This window comes from Alternaria dauci, chromosome 8, assembly GCF_042100115.1.
Source record: "Alternaria dauci strain A2016 chromosome 8, whole genome shotgun sequence".
Classification (NCBI taxonomy): Eukaryota; Fungi; Ascomycota; class Dothideomycetes; order Pleosporales; family Pleosporaceae; genus Alternaria; species Alternaria dauci.
Genome location: NC_091279.1, coordinates 1,100,259 through 1,119,069, shown reverse-complemented (window position 1 = coordinate 1,119,069; position 18,811 = coordinate 1,100,259). Strand labels below are relative to the sequence as shown.

Sequence of the window (18,811 nt, the reverse complement as noted above, 5' to 3'; positions counted from 1 at the left end):
CAAAGGGCAATGCGCTCTAGAATTGAAACTACACTTTTCCCGAGCCAAAATGGTATCTGCAATATGCGCCTGAACACCCTCGTAACAGCATTTCTACCGGCGAGGACCTCCAACCCTTATGAACCAAGGGCGCGGTTGATCTGCACCCGCTTATCCTCACCACCCGACACAATACCCACCGTACGATCCCACCGTACGCTGAAGACCTTGGCGCCCTCACCATGGCTCTTGGCAGTATCGCGTCCCTGCCTGTAAATCGTGTATACACTCTCTCCAGTCATCCCCTCTCCAACCTGTCCACCTGTACTGACATTCCTGAGGTCCCAGATCTGAACCGTCCCGTCGTGCGAAGCAGAGGCTAAGTTGTATTCAGACGAAGGGTCGGTGTCCAAGGAAACAACACCGTTCTTGTGGCCTCGAAGTGTCATGACGCTGATCTGCGTGGCGGACGCGCGGGGGTCGATCAACGTGATGTGTCGTGCTGAGGTACCGGTTGCAAGCAGATTTCGGGAAGGAATTGCGCAGAGAGAAAGAAGCGAGTGACCAGTCGTTCGGGTATCAACACACGACTGGGTAGGCAAATCCCAGGTCTTGAGCGTATGGTCGTGAGATGCTGAGTAGGCGACTGTGGCATCGTCCGGCTTGAATATGACGCTAGATACCGGCGAACTGTGACCGCTAAATGTAGCCAGAGCGCCACGAGCAGGAACCGTGCGATCGGGCTTTGAGAGCTTTTGTCGCTTGTTGGAGGCAGCATTTGAGCTTGGCAGGAAGTTTGGCGGTGCGACTGGATTTTCTTTCGCATTGCTTGAGAAGAGCGAAATAGTGGTATCCGAAGAGGCGGAAAGGATTCGGCTGGACGGGCCATGAACCGCGACGTCTTCTACACCCCAGCGGTGATTGAACAGCTCGAGAGCTGTTGTAATGGTTCGCGCGTCATCATCGTACTTGTAGACGCGAACAGTATTGTCCAAACCTGCAGCCACCATCTTCTTTTCCGACAGCCACTTGGCCGTCTTCAAGCTCGTGATGCGACCACCATTGTTGGGAGCCTCAGAAGTCGCCAAAACATCGCCTGAAGTGTTCCACACTCTTACTAACCCGTCGTAGCTCGCGCTCAGTATTCTCTCTTGCCCGCTTTGCACTCCTGACAGAACATCTATAGCAGAGACCCAATCATCGTGTTCAAAGCTCGTGACGTTCAGTGGTGGCACCAAAGCCCTTGTGTACTCAACGTCCAGCGTCGATTCGGCATTGATACCATTCTTCGTGAGAAATTCGTCGATTGTGGTCCGGAGAAATTCGCCGTTGATCAGGATGTCGAACGGTATGCGACTGTCGTCATCGCGGTGCAGAAGTTCGTTCACAAGTGTTGAAAGCTTGTGTCGTGTAAGAGCTGGCGGCGCGTTTGCGTTAGCCACAGTATCAAAGAAGCTACAAAGGCAATACGAAGACGGAATGACGGAACTATAGTCGCGACGGCTCACCATGCATGCGCGAACGTATTGCAGCAGACAATACAAAGCCGCGACAAGCGACTAAGCTTGCGACAGTTCTACTTACATGTCTGAACTAACAGAATGTTCGGCTCCTCCGAAATCTGTAGGCTATCATCGCGTGTCGTAAGACGTATCTGCACCTTGGTTTCTGTTGCGTCGACATCCATGACGTTGGCAGGCTTGGAGATGTATGTTGGTTGGTGTTGAAGTTGTGAAGCTTTGGAAATTTTGGGATCTCGAACTTTTTTTCGAATGCGGTTAGCGCGATAAGAGCCAGCCAGTCGGCGTTCGTAAACCTCCGCTCATGTGTGACTTCACATTTACAGCTATCAAACTGATTCAGGTTTTGCTGTGTTCATCTGAAGATCATACATTACTTTGAGATTTATGAAGAAAAGTTCTTGTATACTTGGGCCATCCCATATCTAGAATAACATGAACTTGCTCAAGAAAGCACATCTCTGCTCCATTCATGGGTATATCATCTCATCAAGTCATACTGGTCCTCCTAATTTCCGCAATAGCTCTCCTCCGATGGTCGCTAGGCGCGAACAGCGCCTCAATCAAGCCAACAACCTCTTCAGCTTCCATCTCCAACTTTAGCTCACCGTCTGTCCAGAAGTATTTGATATCTGCAAGGCTGCTGTCCAGTATCTCGCTCAGGTATTGGAACTTGAACCAATTGGGCGTATAGATGCCGACCATATCTCTCGTCTCGCCATTGCCATCTTCAGATTGGAAATGCTGGGCCAGGGTAGCGAGTGACACGCAGTATCCGTGCAGTTTTCTCGACTCGTCTTCTGCAATATCTGACATGTCCTCGACATCGGTGACGAACTTGGTAAGAGCAGTTGATACCAACGAGCCTAGTGATTGGAGCAGAGCGCTGTGAGAGAGGATATTCTGCCATTGTCGCTTCACATCACCTATGCGGTCGATAGTCGTGGCGATAGCGTCATCACAGACCGTAGCAAAGGGAACGTTAGTACAGCCTTGAAAGCCCTGCGCATCTTCAAGATGATCTCTGATGATCTGTCTTTGTGACTCCATCTCGCGTCCATACGCACGCTTTCCAAATCCGTCTATAGACTTGATATCAGACTCGAGCAGTGGCTTGAGGCGTTTAGACGGCTGCAAATGCTGTGGCAACGTTGATGTTTTATCTCTCTCGGCCTGGTCTTGAATGAAAAGACGTAAACGATCTGACAGCCGCTGGCAATCGTTGTAGATGAGCATATTACTCGCTACATCTTTGGAGTAATGCGAAACAGCAGTAGCTCGGTACATTGCAAGAAGGAGGCTAGGGATGGTGTACAGGCCTCCACTTGCGGGTGCAATCGCGGACTTGACGAGTTCGGGGGAGTTCAGCGTCTCCACCTCTGCAGTGACCTGCAAGATGATATCCATGATCGCATCCGGAATCGCCGTTACTGTATATGTTTCCCGGAGTGTGACCTCCTGATTAACCATTTGTTTTTGAGAAGCAGGTTTTCCGTTTGTTTGTGGGTGCTCTGGTATGGTTACTGCAGGCTTTGGTGTTGCAGCAGGTTTGGCAGAAGTCTCATCATCCCAATCTGCGCCCCAATCATCTGCATCCTCTGCATCAGCTGGCTTTTGCTTGGTCTCTTGCTCTTTCAACTCATCACCAACCACGTCTTCATCCACACCCCAAGCGCTCATGTCTTCTTCTTCTTCTTCTTCTTCATCTTCGACTGTGTCTTTCTTCTCTTCCGTGACCTCTCCTTCCTCGTCCCAGTCAGCAGCCCAGTCGTCTTCTTGTTCGTTTCCAGCATGCAGCGCATCGCCTTTTGAAACGACTTGCGTCTCGACTCTTTCAACCGTTTTCTTTTCTTCCACAGTCTTCGGGAACATCGTTTGCACTCGGGCGATCGCATCCTCTTTTTGTTTAGCAAGCCATATCTCGGCAGACTTATCCACCCATTCAGCTAGACGGCTCTGGCCAGACCAGCCTAGCTCATCAAGATACTCCACCAAGCCCAAGACGTAAGAGAGTGACTCTTGAAAGTGCGGGACTCCCTCTGTGGATAATGGCACGACAGGCAAAAGCAAGTTCGAGATCAGACGAGAAGCGATGATCGGGATAACTTTGGATGATAGTGGAACAGCAATGCTAGGCGGCAGGCGCGTGCTCAGATACTCGGCGAGCAAGTGGATATCCTCCAAGGTAGCTTTTACCTTGCCGTCGTTGACTGAACCAGCACGTTGGATGACGTCCTCCTGGATTTCAAATGCGGACACGACGCGGTCGGCACCCATGGCAAGGCGAGGAAAGATGATGACTCTGTCAAGATCACGGCTGAGGCGGGTGACGAAGCTATCAAGAAGCCCCAGTTTTGTAAGCGCTTCGGTGGTTGTATTGATGTCGACCTTGGCCTCGCGTTCGATGGACTGATGCAGTGCGATTCTGTGGTTAGTGTTGTCGACCGAGATCAATCCGTTCCATGACTCGGTCACGGTTTCTACGATGGCTTTTTTCAGCTGCTCTTCTTTGTTCTTCAGCACACCCACTACCCTCGTGGTGGTGAAGGGGCCCAGTCTCTGGAAAGCGCCATCTGCGTCCTCCAATGTTTGTATAGCGTGCATGACATGGCCACGTACAGCCGCATCCTGGGCGGAGTCGAGCAGAGACGAGATGTCTCTCAGCTGCTCCACAGCTTGTGCCAAGCTCTCATTGTATGCAATCTCGGTATGCAGCAGGCTGACCTTGCTTGCAGCATCCTGGACGCGAGCGGTGTTTTCTTTCCCAGCTTCGGCTTGTTTGACAATATCCTTGGCCGTTTCTTGCGAGCGTTTGATATCGTCCTGCAGCTTGCGTGCCTGTGCTATCCAGCCATCGACATCTGGTGCGGCTTCTGTCGAGAGTTTGCGTACTTCGTTCTGGCACTGAAAGTCAGCGCCGCCAGATATAGACGGTCCGTGTGGCTTCACCCACCTTTGTGTCTTCTCGTGCCTTGGCGACGACCTCTAACAGCTTGGGAAGCGCGCTGGGAGGTACGGTTGCAGACGCGACCTGTTCGTCCTGGGGAAACGCGCCATGTTCGGCTGACTGGAGCAGCGCATCGCCTAGCTGATCGTCCGAGACTTGCGAAGGCATTTGGAATCACGGGGCGATTGACATGTCGATATCGACAAAAGCACAAGGGCGGGTTGATTCGCAGGGCAGCCGCAACGTTGCAGCACCAACGTTGAAGCTGCACGGACGTCCAAGCGACGTCAACTGATGCGTCCCTGCCCCGCCACACTTACCCCGCCACGGGTAAGCCGTGTGCTTGACCGAAGAACCTGGCACATGTGCGTTTGAAGACAATCACAGAAGACAAATCGGAGTCAGGGCTCCTTGGTTTATCCGCCATAGCAGCATCTAGGCGACGTCGCAGCATTGTTACTGGGCGGCTTCCATCTTCCAGTCCTTGCTCTCCACCATTTCTTCTTTCCTTGTGCCTCCGGACTAGCTCTCTGCTATCCATACTTCTTCTTATCCTCTCGTGAGTCTCGAGTTTTCCCGTTAAACTAAACATCTAGTTTTAGGCGCTAGCATCGCACCCTGAAGGCAAGCATGTATCGGCTATGTACGACAAGTCAGCTAACACAACAATGGTAGTACCAATTCGGACAAAGCGGCCTGTGCCTGTAGCCTGAGCAACGACGAAGACTATTTCAGCAACCTCGTTCCAAATTTGCCGCTCTCCTTCAGACCCGACACCATGGGGTCAATGCAGCATGAGTCGCATTTCAAGAAGCTGCAACAGTTCAAAGCAAACTATGCTGATGCCACTTTCACTCAGTACGAATCGCAGCGAACCGGTCTTCGAGTAGTCGTAGTTGATCGCAAGGGCCCGAAAGTGTATGGAAACTTTGCAGTAGCTACCGAGATTCACGACGATTCGGGCGCACGTGAGTTCTTTTTTGACTCTTACTCCACAGCTCTTTACTAACTGACGTAGCGCATACCCTTGAGCATCTCTGCTTCATGGGCTCACGGAGATATCCCTTCAAAGGCGTACTAGACAAAATTGCCACTCGATCATATTCCGACACGAATGCATGGACAGATGTCTCCGAAACAGTCTATACTCTGTCAACTGCAGGCTGGGAAGGTTTCGCTCAGCTGCTGCCTATTTACCTGGATCATCTCATTGTACCTACGCTTACCGATGCCGGTTGCTACACTGAGGTCCATCACGTCGATGGCAAAGGAGAAGATGCAGGTGTTGTCTACTCTGAAATGCAAGGACGTCAAAACCTACAGGGCGACCTGATGGATCTTCAGATGCGCCGCCTCCTCTACCCTGAAGGTGACGGTTTCCGCATGGAGACAGGTGGACTCATGGAGAACCTACGAGTCTCTACCGCAGAGCGCATCCGCCAATTCCATCGAGACATGTACCAACCTAAGAACATACGACTCGTGCTCATCGGAGAGGTCGATCACCCAAATCTTCTGCAAGTACTGGACAAGTTCGAGGACCAGGTCATTGATCGCGTACCGGCTTACGATGCGCCCTTTAAGCGTCCATGGGTTGAATCAAAGCAGACTCCACCGCTGAGCAAAACCATTGTTGACACAGTCGAGTTTCCAGAAGAGGACGAATCAACGGGTGAGGTTCAGATCGCCTTCCTAGGGCCCAAGACCATCGACGATCTGGGAGAGACTGCCATCAACACCCTGCTCAACTATCTTGCTGGTTCATCTGTTTCGGTCCTGGTAAATACGCTTGTCGAGAAGGAACACCTTGCAAGCATGGTCTACTTTTGGTGCAAAGGGCATACCGACATGATCATTTGGTGGACCCTGTCATCAGTAGAGACAGATAAGCTGGCGGATGCAGAGAAACGTTTTTTCGAAGTCCTCAAAGAACACACTTCCAAGCCGCTTGATATGAGCTATCTTAAAGACTGTCTCCACCGTTTCAAGCGTCAAACTCGATACATGTCCGAGATCGGTATGGATGAATACAAAGATCCGATAATCAAAGACCACGTCTTCGGTGACCGGAATGGAACCCACCTTGAAGATGCCATGGCAACTCTTGACGTATTCGATACTTTGGAAAACTGGACTGAGGAGGAGTGGCGAGCGTATCTGATCAAGTGGATGGTAGATGCTCATCACGTTTCCATTCTCGGTAAACCCTCAAAGGCATTGTCAGACAAGATTAAAGCAGACGAAGTTGCACGAGTCAAGGCACAGCGAGAAAAGCTAGGTGAAGAGGGACTGAAGAACCTGGCGCAGAAGCTCAAGGAAGCCCAAGAGGAGAACGACAAGCCCATCCCAGAAGAGATCATTGCCGGTGTTCGGGTTCCGAGCACTGAGTCTATCCACTTCTACGAGACCATTACAGCACGCTCTGGACTAGCAAAGAAGCTGGGTACCTCAGAGAACAATATCCAGCAGATTGTCGACAAAGATGAGAACGATCTCCCATTGTTCATCCACTTCGAACACATCCCAACCTCTTTCGTGCACTTCGGCTTAGCGCTTGGGACCGCCTCGCTACCAACGGAACTCAAGCCTCTGCTCGGCGTATATCTCACCAACTTCTTCGCTACTCCTATCATGAAGGATGGAAAACGCATCGAGTTTGAAGAGGTCATCACCAAGCTTGAGCAAGATACGATTGAATACTCCATGGACCGCGGTACCGACATTGGAAGTTCTGAGATGATTTACATTCCCTTCGTTGCTGAGGCTGAAAAGTTCGAGACGGTTGTCTTATGGCTCAGGTCAATGCTTGTTGACTCAGTGTTTGACACTGAGCGTATCATCTCTGCAGTCAAGAAGATGCTAGCGGACGTACCAGAAGAGAAGCGCGACGGTAACTCGATGAGCTTCGCAGTCGATCGTATGATTCACTACGATGCTGCGTCAGCCGTTCGCGCAACTGGAACATTAGTCAAAGGTCTCTACCTAAAGCGCATCCTGAAATTGCTCAAGACGGAGCCTCAACAGGTTCTCGACAAGCTCGACGCCTTGCGCAAGCACCTATTGACCTTTTCCAACATGCGCATTCTCGTGACCGCCAATCTCGAGACTCTGCCAAACCCAGTATCCACCTTCAGACATCTCACTGATGCTTTCAAGCCCGGCCCAAAGCCGACTGTAAACCCGATCGATGATCGCAATGCACTCCTATCAGATATCGGCCGCAACCCAGGTGGTACACACTACATAATCCCTATGCCCATCGACTCTTCTTTTGCAGTCCTCACATCCAAAGGACCAAAGGGGTACACAAACGCTCAACTTCCGCCACTCATGGTCGCACTGGCCTATCTCGATGCGGTGGAGGGCCCGATGTGGCAGTCAATCCGTGGCACAGGTCTCGCATACGGCAGTAACTTTTTCCGTGATCCCGAGACAGGACTACTCAAGTTCCGCATTTCCAAATCCCCCAACGTATTTGCCGCGTACAACAAAGCAAAGACTGTCATCAAGGAGTACGGTGATGGTACGCAGAAGTTTGAGAAGCTGGCCCTCGAAGGTGCCATTTCTAGTATTGTGCGCGACTTTGTCGATGAGCGCGCTACTATTGTCGATGCTGCCAGGAGCTCCTTTATTGATCTTGTCACGCGTGGTGTTGGCAAGGATTGGCAAGAGTGGGCGCTTCGTGAGGTGCGCAAGGTGACTGAGGAAGACGTTAGGAAGATTTTGAACGAGATTGTAGCTGGCGTGTTCGTACCTGAGAAGGCGGATCTAGTCGTAACGTGTGGTGGTATCATGACTGATGTAAGTCCTTCCTCATCTACCTTTATCTCCTGCTTTGAAACGATGCTTACTTTTCTGTACAGGGTCTCAAGAAAGACTTTGAAGACGTGGGCTTCAAGATTAAGATCAAGCAGCTAGCTGACTTCCAGGACGCATACGGTCTTGAGGGCGAAGAGGACGATGAGGAGGAGGACGACGAAGATATGTCAGGTAGCGAAGATGGTTCTGAAAGTGGGTCGGAAATGGAGGAGTAGGTTTTAGAGGCTACCGTGAGATTCATGCTTAACACTAGATGAATGTAGATTTTGTGTTGCCTTCTCTCTACAAAATGGCCTCTTCTCGATAAGTTGTACGACATATTCTAGGTAGAGGTGTGCATAGTTTTCTATCTGCTTGACTCGTTGCAGGGAGACACAGTAGATACTTTGAGTCTAATGCGACAAGAATTCTTGCCAACTCTTCGGCTAGTTCATCCAATCGATATATCACCCAAAGATGCTCACTGTCTGCGGCAAGTAGTAGATGCAACAACACTGAACTATTCTCTATTCGAGGTCCTCTCAATAGTCATACTCATACACTAGTGCGGCGAAAAGTCCTTCCCCAAACAAGAATCAACAAAAAGCGCATTCCCAAATACAACCAAATCTCACAACAATCGTGCCAGATTGAACAAAATGCCCCAAAAGGTGGTGTAAATCATCTCTCCCGTAAATACATACAAGGAAGTTAGGTTTCAAAAGGGTAGACGCCAGCAATGCCTCCCGCCCTGGGCAGCCGTGGTCGTAGATTTTGCGTACTCGGAGAATGTCAAGGTAGAAGTGAATTCGGTCGAAATTCCAAATGGTAAGAAGGAGGGATTTGGGGAATCACAAAAGGAAAGAAACCAGAACGGACGAGAAACGCACACACGCAACGCCACTAAGTCGGTGGCATATTCGCCGAAAACGCCCCCAACTAAATCCGAGTTGAGCAAATTATGGTCCTCGTAGTGAACCGACTGCTGGAAGCCGAACTATGCATCTTCGGGTAAAATGCGCGCAAAGTGCTTTTCCCAAATCCATCCTACTGTCTTTGTTTGATCGTCTTGATTCCGCGCGAGCCATAGCTCACCCTTCATACCAATAACATCGAAAATCTCGCCCGGTACGTACACGAGATATGGAATTCCGCCTTCACGGCGATCATGAGCAATGTTGAATTCGAAGAGGCTGGCCGCTAAGAAGAGTACCTCTGGCTCATCGGTATCCGCAGGTGTAGTGGGGAGGTCTTCAACGCTACCACGCGCAGGAGAATCCGACATTGGCAGTGCTGAGTTGAAGACGCCAGATGCACGAGTAGATCCCGGTAGTGATGCTGGCTGAGAGGTGGGCGCGGAGAAAGTGTGGACAGCTGGTTGCGAAGGTGAGAGGAAGGATGGACCAAGTTGGGGTGGGAAATCGAATGCGTTAATGCTCAGCGGTGAGTGCTCGATGTCTACCGCGCCGTCGAGACCCATGTAATTATGGTTGTTACGAGAGGGACCGGTATTGCGTCGCTCTCTGCGGACTATAGTGGCGTCACTATTGTCAGATGTAGGGCTGAGTGCACGGGCTTCCCGTAACGATGTAGGTCCAGGTCCAGAACGACCTGATGTGTTGGGTGGGTAGAGAGAAGGATACGCTGGCCCTGCAGGGGAAGACCGCGGCGGGTTGTCAAGACTTCGTGGATGTGATCGAGGTGCATAACCACCACTGTTGCGGGTCTTTGAATCGAGCATTGATGCCTCGCTCCCAATGGACTCAGTACGACGCGACGATGAGTTGCGTGACGAGGCACCACCATCGGAAGAGAGTGTCGGAACGGGAGACGTCATGTTGGAAATGTCAACCAGGAGATTCCGGTTGATGATGCCCATCCTGTTTGCCGAATCCTGCAGCGGTTTGTAATCTGAGTGGAAGCGTTCCACGTACGACTCGAGGTCGTAACGAAGGGATGTCGTGTGCTGGGGCTCGCTCTCAAGTAGCGGAAGGATCTTCTTCGAGCAAGTCTTGTACCAGTCCTTTTGCAAACACATGAACAGAGTCATGAGCGTGCGCATGAGGCTCTTTGTTCTTTCGTAGAGAAGAGGTAACTCATGCTTGAGAGTGTCGTTTATCGTACTGAACTTTTTGGAAGACTCCTCTACGTCGGGATCAATCTTTTCCCCACGGTCGAGGGCTTGCTTGTGCTTGACGTAGTATAGCAGATATTTCTTGCGTTGCTCGATGGTCTTCTGATAAGAAACCCACATCTCCCAGAGGTCGCCCACAGGCTTCAAAACGCGGCTTCGAACGGCAGCTTTCTGTGACATGGTCAGCCGGATATTAGTGGTACAATCTTGGGGTACCTTACGTGCTCCTCCAATGCCTTGTTCTGCAGCTCGAAATGAGCCATTGCCCATTTTCGCCATGTACTCTCGATTTCCGGGTACACAGATGGCGCCACCTCGCAGACGGTGATGAAACCCAAAAACACAATATTGAGCTGAAGGTAATGCTCCGTAATCGAGTCAAGGTACTGTTCGAAATCACGAATAACAATCTGGAGCTGGAAGAAGTGTCCTCCGAACTTCTGCTCTTTTGACTTGTAGTCTTGGTCTTTGAAGGTCTTGTCGGCTTCGTCATATGCCTTGCTCTTATCGACCTTGGGTATGAAGGCCTTGACAAAAGTCTTGCCCAGACCGCTTTTCTTCTCCTTCTTGCCTTCAGAGGCGGCAGCGCGGAAGGTATCAGAACGTGCCTTGGCCTGGTTAATACGCTGACTCATTGCTCTCAGTTCTTCATGAGCTTCTTTGATTTTCGGTAAATCAGGATGGTCCGGATCTGTGATTTCTTGCAAGGACTGAAGAATCAGCGGATACTTCAACAGGCGCTGACACGGCTTCAACAACAAAGAGTCCAAGTCCCAGGCCTGAGTCATATTTTCTACCTGCTCAAAGCAAGCAGCCACCCATCCAGATAGGGTCTCATTACCGTGGTTCTTTTTGATGTAAGCGCTAGCATTGTCTTGATTAAGGAAATATGTCGTGTAGAGCCGCTCCATCTTTTCCTTATTGTCCAGGAAAACCTGGCCAATCGTGGTCAATCGATCGTTCTCCAGAGTGCAATTCTCGAACTGATCCGGAGAGTCCTCAGATGGCCGCCGAGCATGCATTGGCGATTCTCCGGAATCATAAGATTTGCCGTCAGAGGAGTCACGGTTCCAGGGACCGGTTGGGGGTGATATCTCGTAGTTGACAATAGGCTTCGCGGCCTTTTTGAAGGCACGAAACAGCGACAGAGAGAACTTTTCTAGTTCTTTGCAATTGCTGAAGAGCAATCTCTTTTCCTTCTCACTCATCAGATTCGATGCAGTTGCTTCGAAGATGTTGTGTGCGATCATCATGTCTATGCAGAACTGATGCTCGGTATGAAGAAGCTCTTGCAAAGTGCGATATCGCTTTATCAGAGCTTGCTTGGCAGGGTCAGGCTGACCGTTTTCGCCTTGCTCGGCTTCACATGGCACATCCACAGTAGATTCGATAGGTTGTGGAGTACCATACCGGTCCTCGAGACTTTGTTCGTGAACGTGAAGGACCGGAGTACGTGACCGAGCGGGGTGCATTTCGAATTTGTCGTCCTTGAGCATGGGTCGTGAAAGCTGTTGATGTTGTGGCGTAGAGTTGTAGGGATTAGGTCGAGAGGAGAGATGTTGATCAATGGACGGGTTCACAGGGGGAGGCGGTGGTGAGTAGTTGGGACGGGGAGGCGCTGGAAGTGAATGCGGCATGCTGTGCTGTAAGTCAAGTCCAAGACCGCCATTGGTCCATGCAAGTTGTGGAAGTTCAATGCGGTTGGCTGCAACTGATTTGTGCTCATCCGTTGACGTTCGTGATAGCGCATTATGAGAAGGGTCGCCGGAAGAGCTGCCAGAATGAGACGCATCTTCCTGAATGGTTGTGGTAGTAGAGCCGGCCGATTCTCGTGAATAGCGTCGCGAAGAAGAATAGATGATCGCTGTGCCTCCAACATGTGATTCTGGTGTGCCTTGCTGTAGCTGCGGTGTGTATGAATCTGTACACAATGGAGATACTGCTCTCTCGGGCTCTCGCCTCGCCTTGTCGTGCTTTGAACCATTAGCATCACTCAGCAGACGAGCGAGATATGATTCTGTAGACTCTTTCGATGCCCAATCTTTGTGCTGTGCGATAACGGGCGAGACCTGCTGCACCCTTTCTCTCGATATCGATGCTAACTCCGGGGAAATGACTGGTGATTGATGGTACATGTTCAAGACTGAGTTTACAACACTGTAGGTTTCACTGTTCAGCGTCAGTGATCCAAGTGCTCGGTAGGGAGCAATGCTGGCGGAATCGTCCGGATACAACGTGTCCCGCTTAGGAAGCGAATCTCCTGGCGATCCTTTGGTATCGTGTCGAGACATGGATGGCATATCTCTCACGTCGTGTGCTTGATCGGGCTTGTACCCGTACGACAAAGCCTGAAGGCCGGCGCTGAAGCTCTCCACGTCCTCCTCCCAGGGCTCCGATGGCGGCTCCTCGCTGAGCATGATTGGTATTGATTCTCTGACACCTAGCTCCGACTTCTCCATCTCAGGCGATTGCGGAGCAGGCCTCTGCGGCGGAGGGTGGAAAACGTGTGGCTGCAACAGCTGGTGCTCCAGGTCCGGATGCGCGGTCGGCGGCGTAAGAACGAAGCTTCCGGGTAGCCCCAGTACGGGCGATTCGTCAAAGTCGGTCACAGCTGACGCCGGTTGCTCGAGAAGTGGTACGGACAAGTTAGACGTCTGAAGGCTCAGATGCTGTTGCTCTGACGAGGGTGACGAACGCTCATCCCGTGAAGTGCGCTGCGTCTGCGCACGGATATCATGGGCTTGCTCCGTCTCGGTAACGTCAGAAAGTCCTGCGGGTTGCTCTTGTGGGGGGTCGAAGCTGCTTGCAAGCGGGAAGTATTCCTGCTCACCATGGGGGCCGGTACTCGTCGAGCGGGATGCGGGCGAGGGCTGGAGCGGCTGTCTTTCTCTCGAGTTGCGCAGACGAGGCGACGTTGGCGGAGGCGGGGCATTGACGACAGCGGAAACACTGGGTCCGCTCCTGGCTCCCAGTGGTGACTTCCCTCTCTCGCGATATCCACGGTAAGCTGATGCGGGGAGCGTTGACTGGTCTGTGCCCCGGGAGGAGACTGGAGTGACGGCGGCCGCAGCCAGAACCCTGTCCATTCTCGTCGGCGAGGCGCGGTTGCTGTGGTTCATTGCACGGGTTGGTGTGTATTTGACGGACCGTGTCGACGAGTTGGAGTCTGAGCCGGCACTCAAACGCCGTGTCGCTACTGGGATCCTCGAACGTGGCGTGTGCCGTTGGGGCGACCGTGCTCTAGTTTGTTCTTGCGCATGTGCCTGTGCCTGTGCTTGTGCCTGTGGACGTGGTGTGGGCTGCGCGTCGTCGGCCAAGGCTGCTGTCACCGTGCTGGCGGACCGTCCATGGTGCGAGCTACTGAACGAGGTCGAGGGTTGTGCAGTGTCTCCGTGCGGGCTGTCGAAACCAGGGATTCCAAAGCCTGGCGACAAGGCATCCTGCCCCGTTAGCACTTCGCCAAACAGCTGCCTCCCGCCTGGTGCTGGTGCCCGATTTGGCGACGTCACCTTCTTGGGCGTCGACGTTGACGTTGACGAGACGTGGTGGTCGATGCTGCTCCTGCTGCCGTTTGTCCTCCGCGCAGTTCGGGCAGTTGATGGGGCGGGCTGTGGCCGGTCTCGCGGCTTCAGGTTGTTGAACTTGTGCGGGCCGTACGAGGCCTCTTTGCTCGGGCGTGCAGCGGATGCCGTCGACGAAATGGACGCATTCGCACGTCTGGCGGCCGAGTCGTGTGCCCCAGCCCGGCTCGGTGTCCTGGATCTCGAGCGCACGGCAGGCGAAGAGGCCGTCGAGCTGCCTCCGGGCGACTGCTCGAACCGCTCGGCCAGGGCGCGGACCTTGTTGGAGACTTGGGGGGAGGTGCGAGTCGCTGCAGGCGGGGATGCAGGACCAGAAGCAGACCTCGGGGTCGCTTTGGGTGTTGTGCGCGCGCCGTTCGTCATGGGCTGCCGCGGCCGCGCTGCGGGCATGTCGATGCCGCGTTGCGGTGAAGGAGGTGCTGTGTGCTCGGTCGTGGTATAGGCGGAGTAGTAGTGCTCGGGCGAGGTCCCCGGATCTTGGTCGGCATCGTCGAGCTCAGTCGACTGCAGCCAGTGTGAAACAGAGAGGCCGGGGTCGAATGCATATTCATGCGCTTGATCAGAATCCATATTCCATAGTCGGCGGGCGCAAGGGCGCAAAAGCAAGGCAGCGCCAACGTCGTAGGAAGAGGTGGTCCAATCTCGACCAACAAGGGCTGCCAACTCACACTCGGCTGCTCTCGATTACAAGGCGCCTGGGCCAATGACGGTGTCGAGGCCAGTGGTGCCCCGAGTCGACGAGTTGATATGTTTCAGCCTGAAAAGCAAGCGGGCTGGTCCCCGATACGGCGCGCTTGTGAGAGGTTCTGAACTGTCTGTGTCAGATCAACAACTGGAGCCCACACGGTCCATCTAACCTCCGTCGTCAACATGCAGCTAGGAAGCGGGATACCGGCGCCGCTCTCGATGGGGCGGCTCGCGGCGAGGGCCTGGCCTTTGCAGCCCAGCAGACACATGTCCATGTGCTCAATGTGCTCAATGTACACTGTCCTGGTAGTTTGGGCCAGGGTTCAATGATCCGCAGGCTCTCTCACGGCCTGCCTATCCATCCGTGCTTCTTGATGGGCATGGGATAGTAGCATCCCGCTTCCCCAGCCCGTAGCCTCTACCAGCACTAGCGGGTCGTGCTAAACTTCCTTCCAAGGATAGCCGTGTTTTACATATCCAGGGGTAGGTCGATCTGTAGATGCAGCTGACCTAAGATGGTTCCGTGTGCACCATTGTTCCATTGCCATCCTTCAATGGCATTCAGAGTCATGTATACCGGCCGTGGTGATGGGATTTCCACGTGGCACAAAGGAAGCTAGTCCCAAACAGAAGCAGAAGGGCATGGATGCATGGATGCATGGATCCATTCACGTCCGATTTCCAGAGGGTGCATCACAACACACAAGCTTTTACATGCAGATGTGACAACTAAAAGACTAACACGATTACATCTTCTTCTTACGTACGCGTAGAAGGCTGAACAAGAAGTGTCGGTGGGATTTAGGACACTTGCGGCGCCAAGAATACAAGAGACCTATGAGTACATCAAAAAGAATACAAAAATGCTCCGATAAGATACGTGATCCACTTGTTTTGGGTGACGGGCGTGTTGCAGGTACAGTAGTTGCTAATTCAAGTTTCGCATCTTTCAGATATTACTTTACAGGGTATCAAGCCAAGACATGTGTCCCCATCCAGGGAAGAAAAACTCTGTTCCTGGTCCCACTGGCCAGAGTATCTTCGAGGAGGAATTGAATAATGTCTAGCAACATTCTCTATGCAACATTGATGACTTGTGCGTCTTTGTTATGACGAGCTTTCTCGGGGGTTCCTACTATGTGCTGTTGCGAACGGCTGCGTGGTAGAAGAGCTTGCTTTTAACATGCGATAAGCGTGCATGTGCATCTCTGCATAGGATAAAGCCGCTCTTGAGCGGAATCGAGCTGTATGCAGCCAACGATGCCATGTACACAGTCATCAACAACAACTGGGTATGCCCGAGGGTAACGTTGTCAAGTCGGCCTCGCAACACATCAAGAACGTCACGCAAACATGTAATGTACGACCAATCATTGCGCTCTCTCCCACTGCAAAAGCAGGGAGAAACCGCACCCAAGATCAGCCAAAGTATTCCTCTCCACTTCACAGACGGTTTTCGTTCTCATGGAAACCTCACACCATCCGTAGACGACGGGTCTCTCCAAAGAAAATGCTTTTCGTGAGTGTGCAATTTTTTTGCGTTGTTCAATGAAGAGGAAAGGACGGGACGGCGGCGAGTGAGATTTTGTTCAAAAGACCGGCAGAACCTTTCGCCGCGGGCGCTTGGACGCTGTGCGCAGCCCCGCCACAGGTGGGCTGTTCCGAATCTGGGTTTGAGTCACTTTGTGTGGGATTTACACTCGAAAGTTGCCAGCCGCCAGTCTCCACAAAGGCAACACTACGATAGACGAATCCCATCTCTCAACCACCACCGACACTCTAGAATCCAACTACCTGCCGCATTCCCAATCCTCGGAGCACGTTGCCCAGCATGGAGTCCGAGTCCGACCACGACCACCGCGATGATGAGAGCGTGTCCGAGCAGGAGGACATTGAGGAGACGAAGCCAAAGTCCGCGATGAAGAAGGGCCGGGAGCCCGTGGCGCCCGTGCAACGCCCAGAGCTTCCGTAGGTGTTGAACATACGAGGCTCTACGCCAGATGGCTAACGCGCACAAGCGAACAACCAGACCCAAGCACACTGGACCTCACCACGCTCAACCCGCTGTCGCCTGAGATCATTTCCCGCCAAGCTACCATCAACATCGGAACCATTGGCCACGTCGCCCACGGAAAGAGTACTGTGGTCAAAGCCATCTCCGGTGTGCAGACCGTCCGTTTCAAGAACGAACTAGAGAGGAATATTACCATCAAGCTCGGTTACGCCAACGCGAAGATCTACCAATGCGATAACCCAGAGTGCCCGCGCCCAACATGCTACCGGTCATACAAGAGCGACAAGGAGGTCGACCCAGCCTGCGAACGCGAAGGATGCGAGGGCAAATACAGACTGAAGCGCCACGTCTCTTTCGTCGACTGCCCTGGCCACGACATTCTCATGAGCACTATGTTGTCAGGCGCTGCCGTCATGGACGCTGCACTGCTCTTGATCGCTGGAAACGAATCTTGCCCGCAACCGCAGACGAGTGAACATCTTGCTGCCATCGAGATCATGAAGCTCAACCACATCATCATCCTCCAAAACAAGGTCGATCTGATGCGGGAAGACAGCGCTGCGTCGCATTACGAGTCTATCCTAAAGTTCATCCGAGGAACTGTTGCCGATGGCTCGCCTATCATCCCCATCTCCGCCCAGCTCAAGTTCAACATTGATGCCATCAACGAGCACCTCATTAGCAAGATCCCCGTTCCAGTACGAGACTTCTCCGCAAAGCCGCACATGATTGTCATTCGATCCTTCGATGTCAATAAGCCTGGTGCTGAAATCGATGAGCTCAAGGGCGGTGTTGCTGGTGGCAGTATCCTGACTGGTGTACTAAAGCTGGGAGATGAGATTGAGATCAGGCCTGGTATCGTCTCAAAGGACAGCGCTGGAAAGATCCAGTGCAAGCCCATCTTCTCGAGAGTAGTGTCTCTATTCGCTGAGCACAACGACTTGAAATTCGCCGTTCCGGGAGGACTGATTGGTATGTAACCTTCGTCGCAGCATCACCAAGTCCTCAATTAACACATTCTAGGTGTCGGTACACGCGTTGACCCTACTCTGTGTCGTGCGGATCGTCTCGTCGGTTTCGTCCTCGGTCTCCGTGGACATCTCCCCAACATCTACACTGAACTCGAAGTCAACTACTTCCTTCTCCGGAGATTGCTCGGTGTCAAGACTGCAGACGGCAAGCAGGCCAAGGTGGCCAAGCTTGCAAAGAATGAAGTTTTGGTATGTCTCGATCTGGTCTGTATGCAGAACACGGCTAACAATCGCAAAGATGGTCAACATCGGATCAACTGCAACTGGTGCCAAGGTTGTGGCTGTCAAGGCTGACGCTGCTCGTCTATCCCTCACTTCGCCCGCATGCACAGAGATTGGTGAGAAGGTCGCCCTATCTCGACGTATCGAGAAGCACTGGCGTCTCATCGGTTGGGCCAACATCGTAGCGTAAGTTGCACGTCATATTTGATTGCATGCACGAGCTCACAAGTCTTTTAGCGGTAACATCCTTCAACCCATCGTCGACTGAGCGGGGACAGAGAGTAGCGGGGTAGCCCACAAGGGATGGAACGACAATCTTTATGACGGGACGACGTAGACGTGGGGCGTATGACGGCAAAACACGTGCATTTGGTTCCTCAGCATTTTCCTGCCGGAGTCGGTTGTGCTTGGAGAAGGGCATCAAAAGTGGGTTTTCTCGCAGCTGTGTTTTGGACACCATCTAGAAGTCACAACAGCAGTGGTTTAGCGTCACTCGAGAGCGAGCGTCTTGTGTATCAGTACGTTCTACAGCTCAGGGTAGCCGCATATAATGAAACACGATCGATCCACTGGAAATGTTGAGAATGCGGATGACAGCGGATCCACAGGCGGAAAGTTGGCCGATCTTCACATGAAAGCCATATTCAGTGACACATGCGGGAGCATGGCCCAACAGCGTCGGATCAGCGTGCTAGCCTACATGTGCATGATGGTCCCCTCACTGCGCATTCGTACGATTTCTCCGCTCACAGTATTTGGTTTGATTGCCTATACGAGGTATGTTTGCGAGGCTCCAGTAATTATGCTTGTATAAGGCCGAGCACTTAAAGGTTCACGTGCACTGACACGGTGCTAGAGTTCAACTTGCGTTTCCATTCCAAACACCGCAACAGTGATA

General features: G+C 52.4%; 5 protein-coding genes across 5 annotated transcripts; 3 read left to right on the top strand and 2 right to left on the bottom strand.

Moving 5' to 3' along the window:
* Positions 1–116: 116 nt before the first annotated feature.
* Positions 117–4,614, bottom strand: ACET3X_008320 (uncharacterized protein; the record flags this gene model as incomplete). The annotated part of the gene is made up of 3 exons (XM_069454480.1): positions 117–1,396; positions 2,000–4,397; positions 4,453–4,614. The coding sequence occupies 3 exons, from the start codon at positions 4,612–4,614 to the stop codon at positions 117–119; spliced, it is 3,840 nt and encodes a 1,279-aa protein (XP_069303922.1).
* A 610-nt stretch (positions 4,615–5,224) lies between these two features.
* ACET3X_008319 (uncharacterized protein) lies at positions 5,225–8,480 on the top strand (the record flags this gene model as incomplete). The annotated part of the gene is made up of 4 exons (XM_069454479.1): positions 5,225–5,414; positions 5,465–5,730; positions 5,770–8,247; positions 8,310–8,480. 4 exons carry the CDS (start codon positions 5,225–5,227, stop codon positions 8,478–8,480), a joined length of 3,105 nt encoding a protein of 1,034 aa, XP_069303921.1.
* Positions 8,481–9,241: 761 nt separating this feature from the next.
* Positions 9,242–14,529, bottom strand: ACET3X_008318 (uncharacterized protein; the record flags this gene model as incomplete). The annotated part of the gene is made up of 2 exons (XM_069454478.1): positions 9,242–10,549; positions 10,600–14,529. 2 exons carry the CDS (start codon positions 14,527–14,529, stop codon positions 9,242–9,244), a joined length of 5,238 nt encoding a protein of 1,745 aa, XP_069303920.1.
* A 1,948-nt stretch (positions 14,530–16,477) lies between these two features.
* Positions 16,478–18,181, top strand: ACET3X_008317 (uncharacterized protein; the record flags this gene model as incomplete). Its single annotated transcript, XM_069454477.1, has 5 exons — positions 16,478–16,614; positions 16,665–17,632; positions 17,684–17,880; positions 17,930–18,099; positions 18,151–18,181. The coding sequence occupies 5 exons, from the start codon at positions 16,478–16,480 to the stop codon at positions 18,179–18,181; spliced, it is 1,503 nt and encodes a 500-aa protein (XP_069303919.1).
* A 282-nt stretch (positions 18,182–18,463) lies between these two features.
* ACET3X_008316 (uncharacterized protein) lies at positions 18,464–18,809 on the top strand (the record flags this gene model as incomplete). Its single annotated transcript, XM_069454476.1, has 2 exons — positions 18,464–18,690; positions 18,770–18,809. 2 exons carry the CDS (start codon positions 18,464–18,466, stop codon positions 18,807–18,809), a joined length of 267 nt encoding a protein of 88 aa, XP_069303918.1.
* Positions 18,810–18,811: the final 2 nt, after the last annotated feature.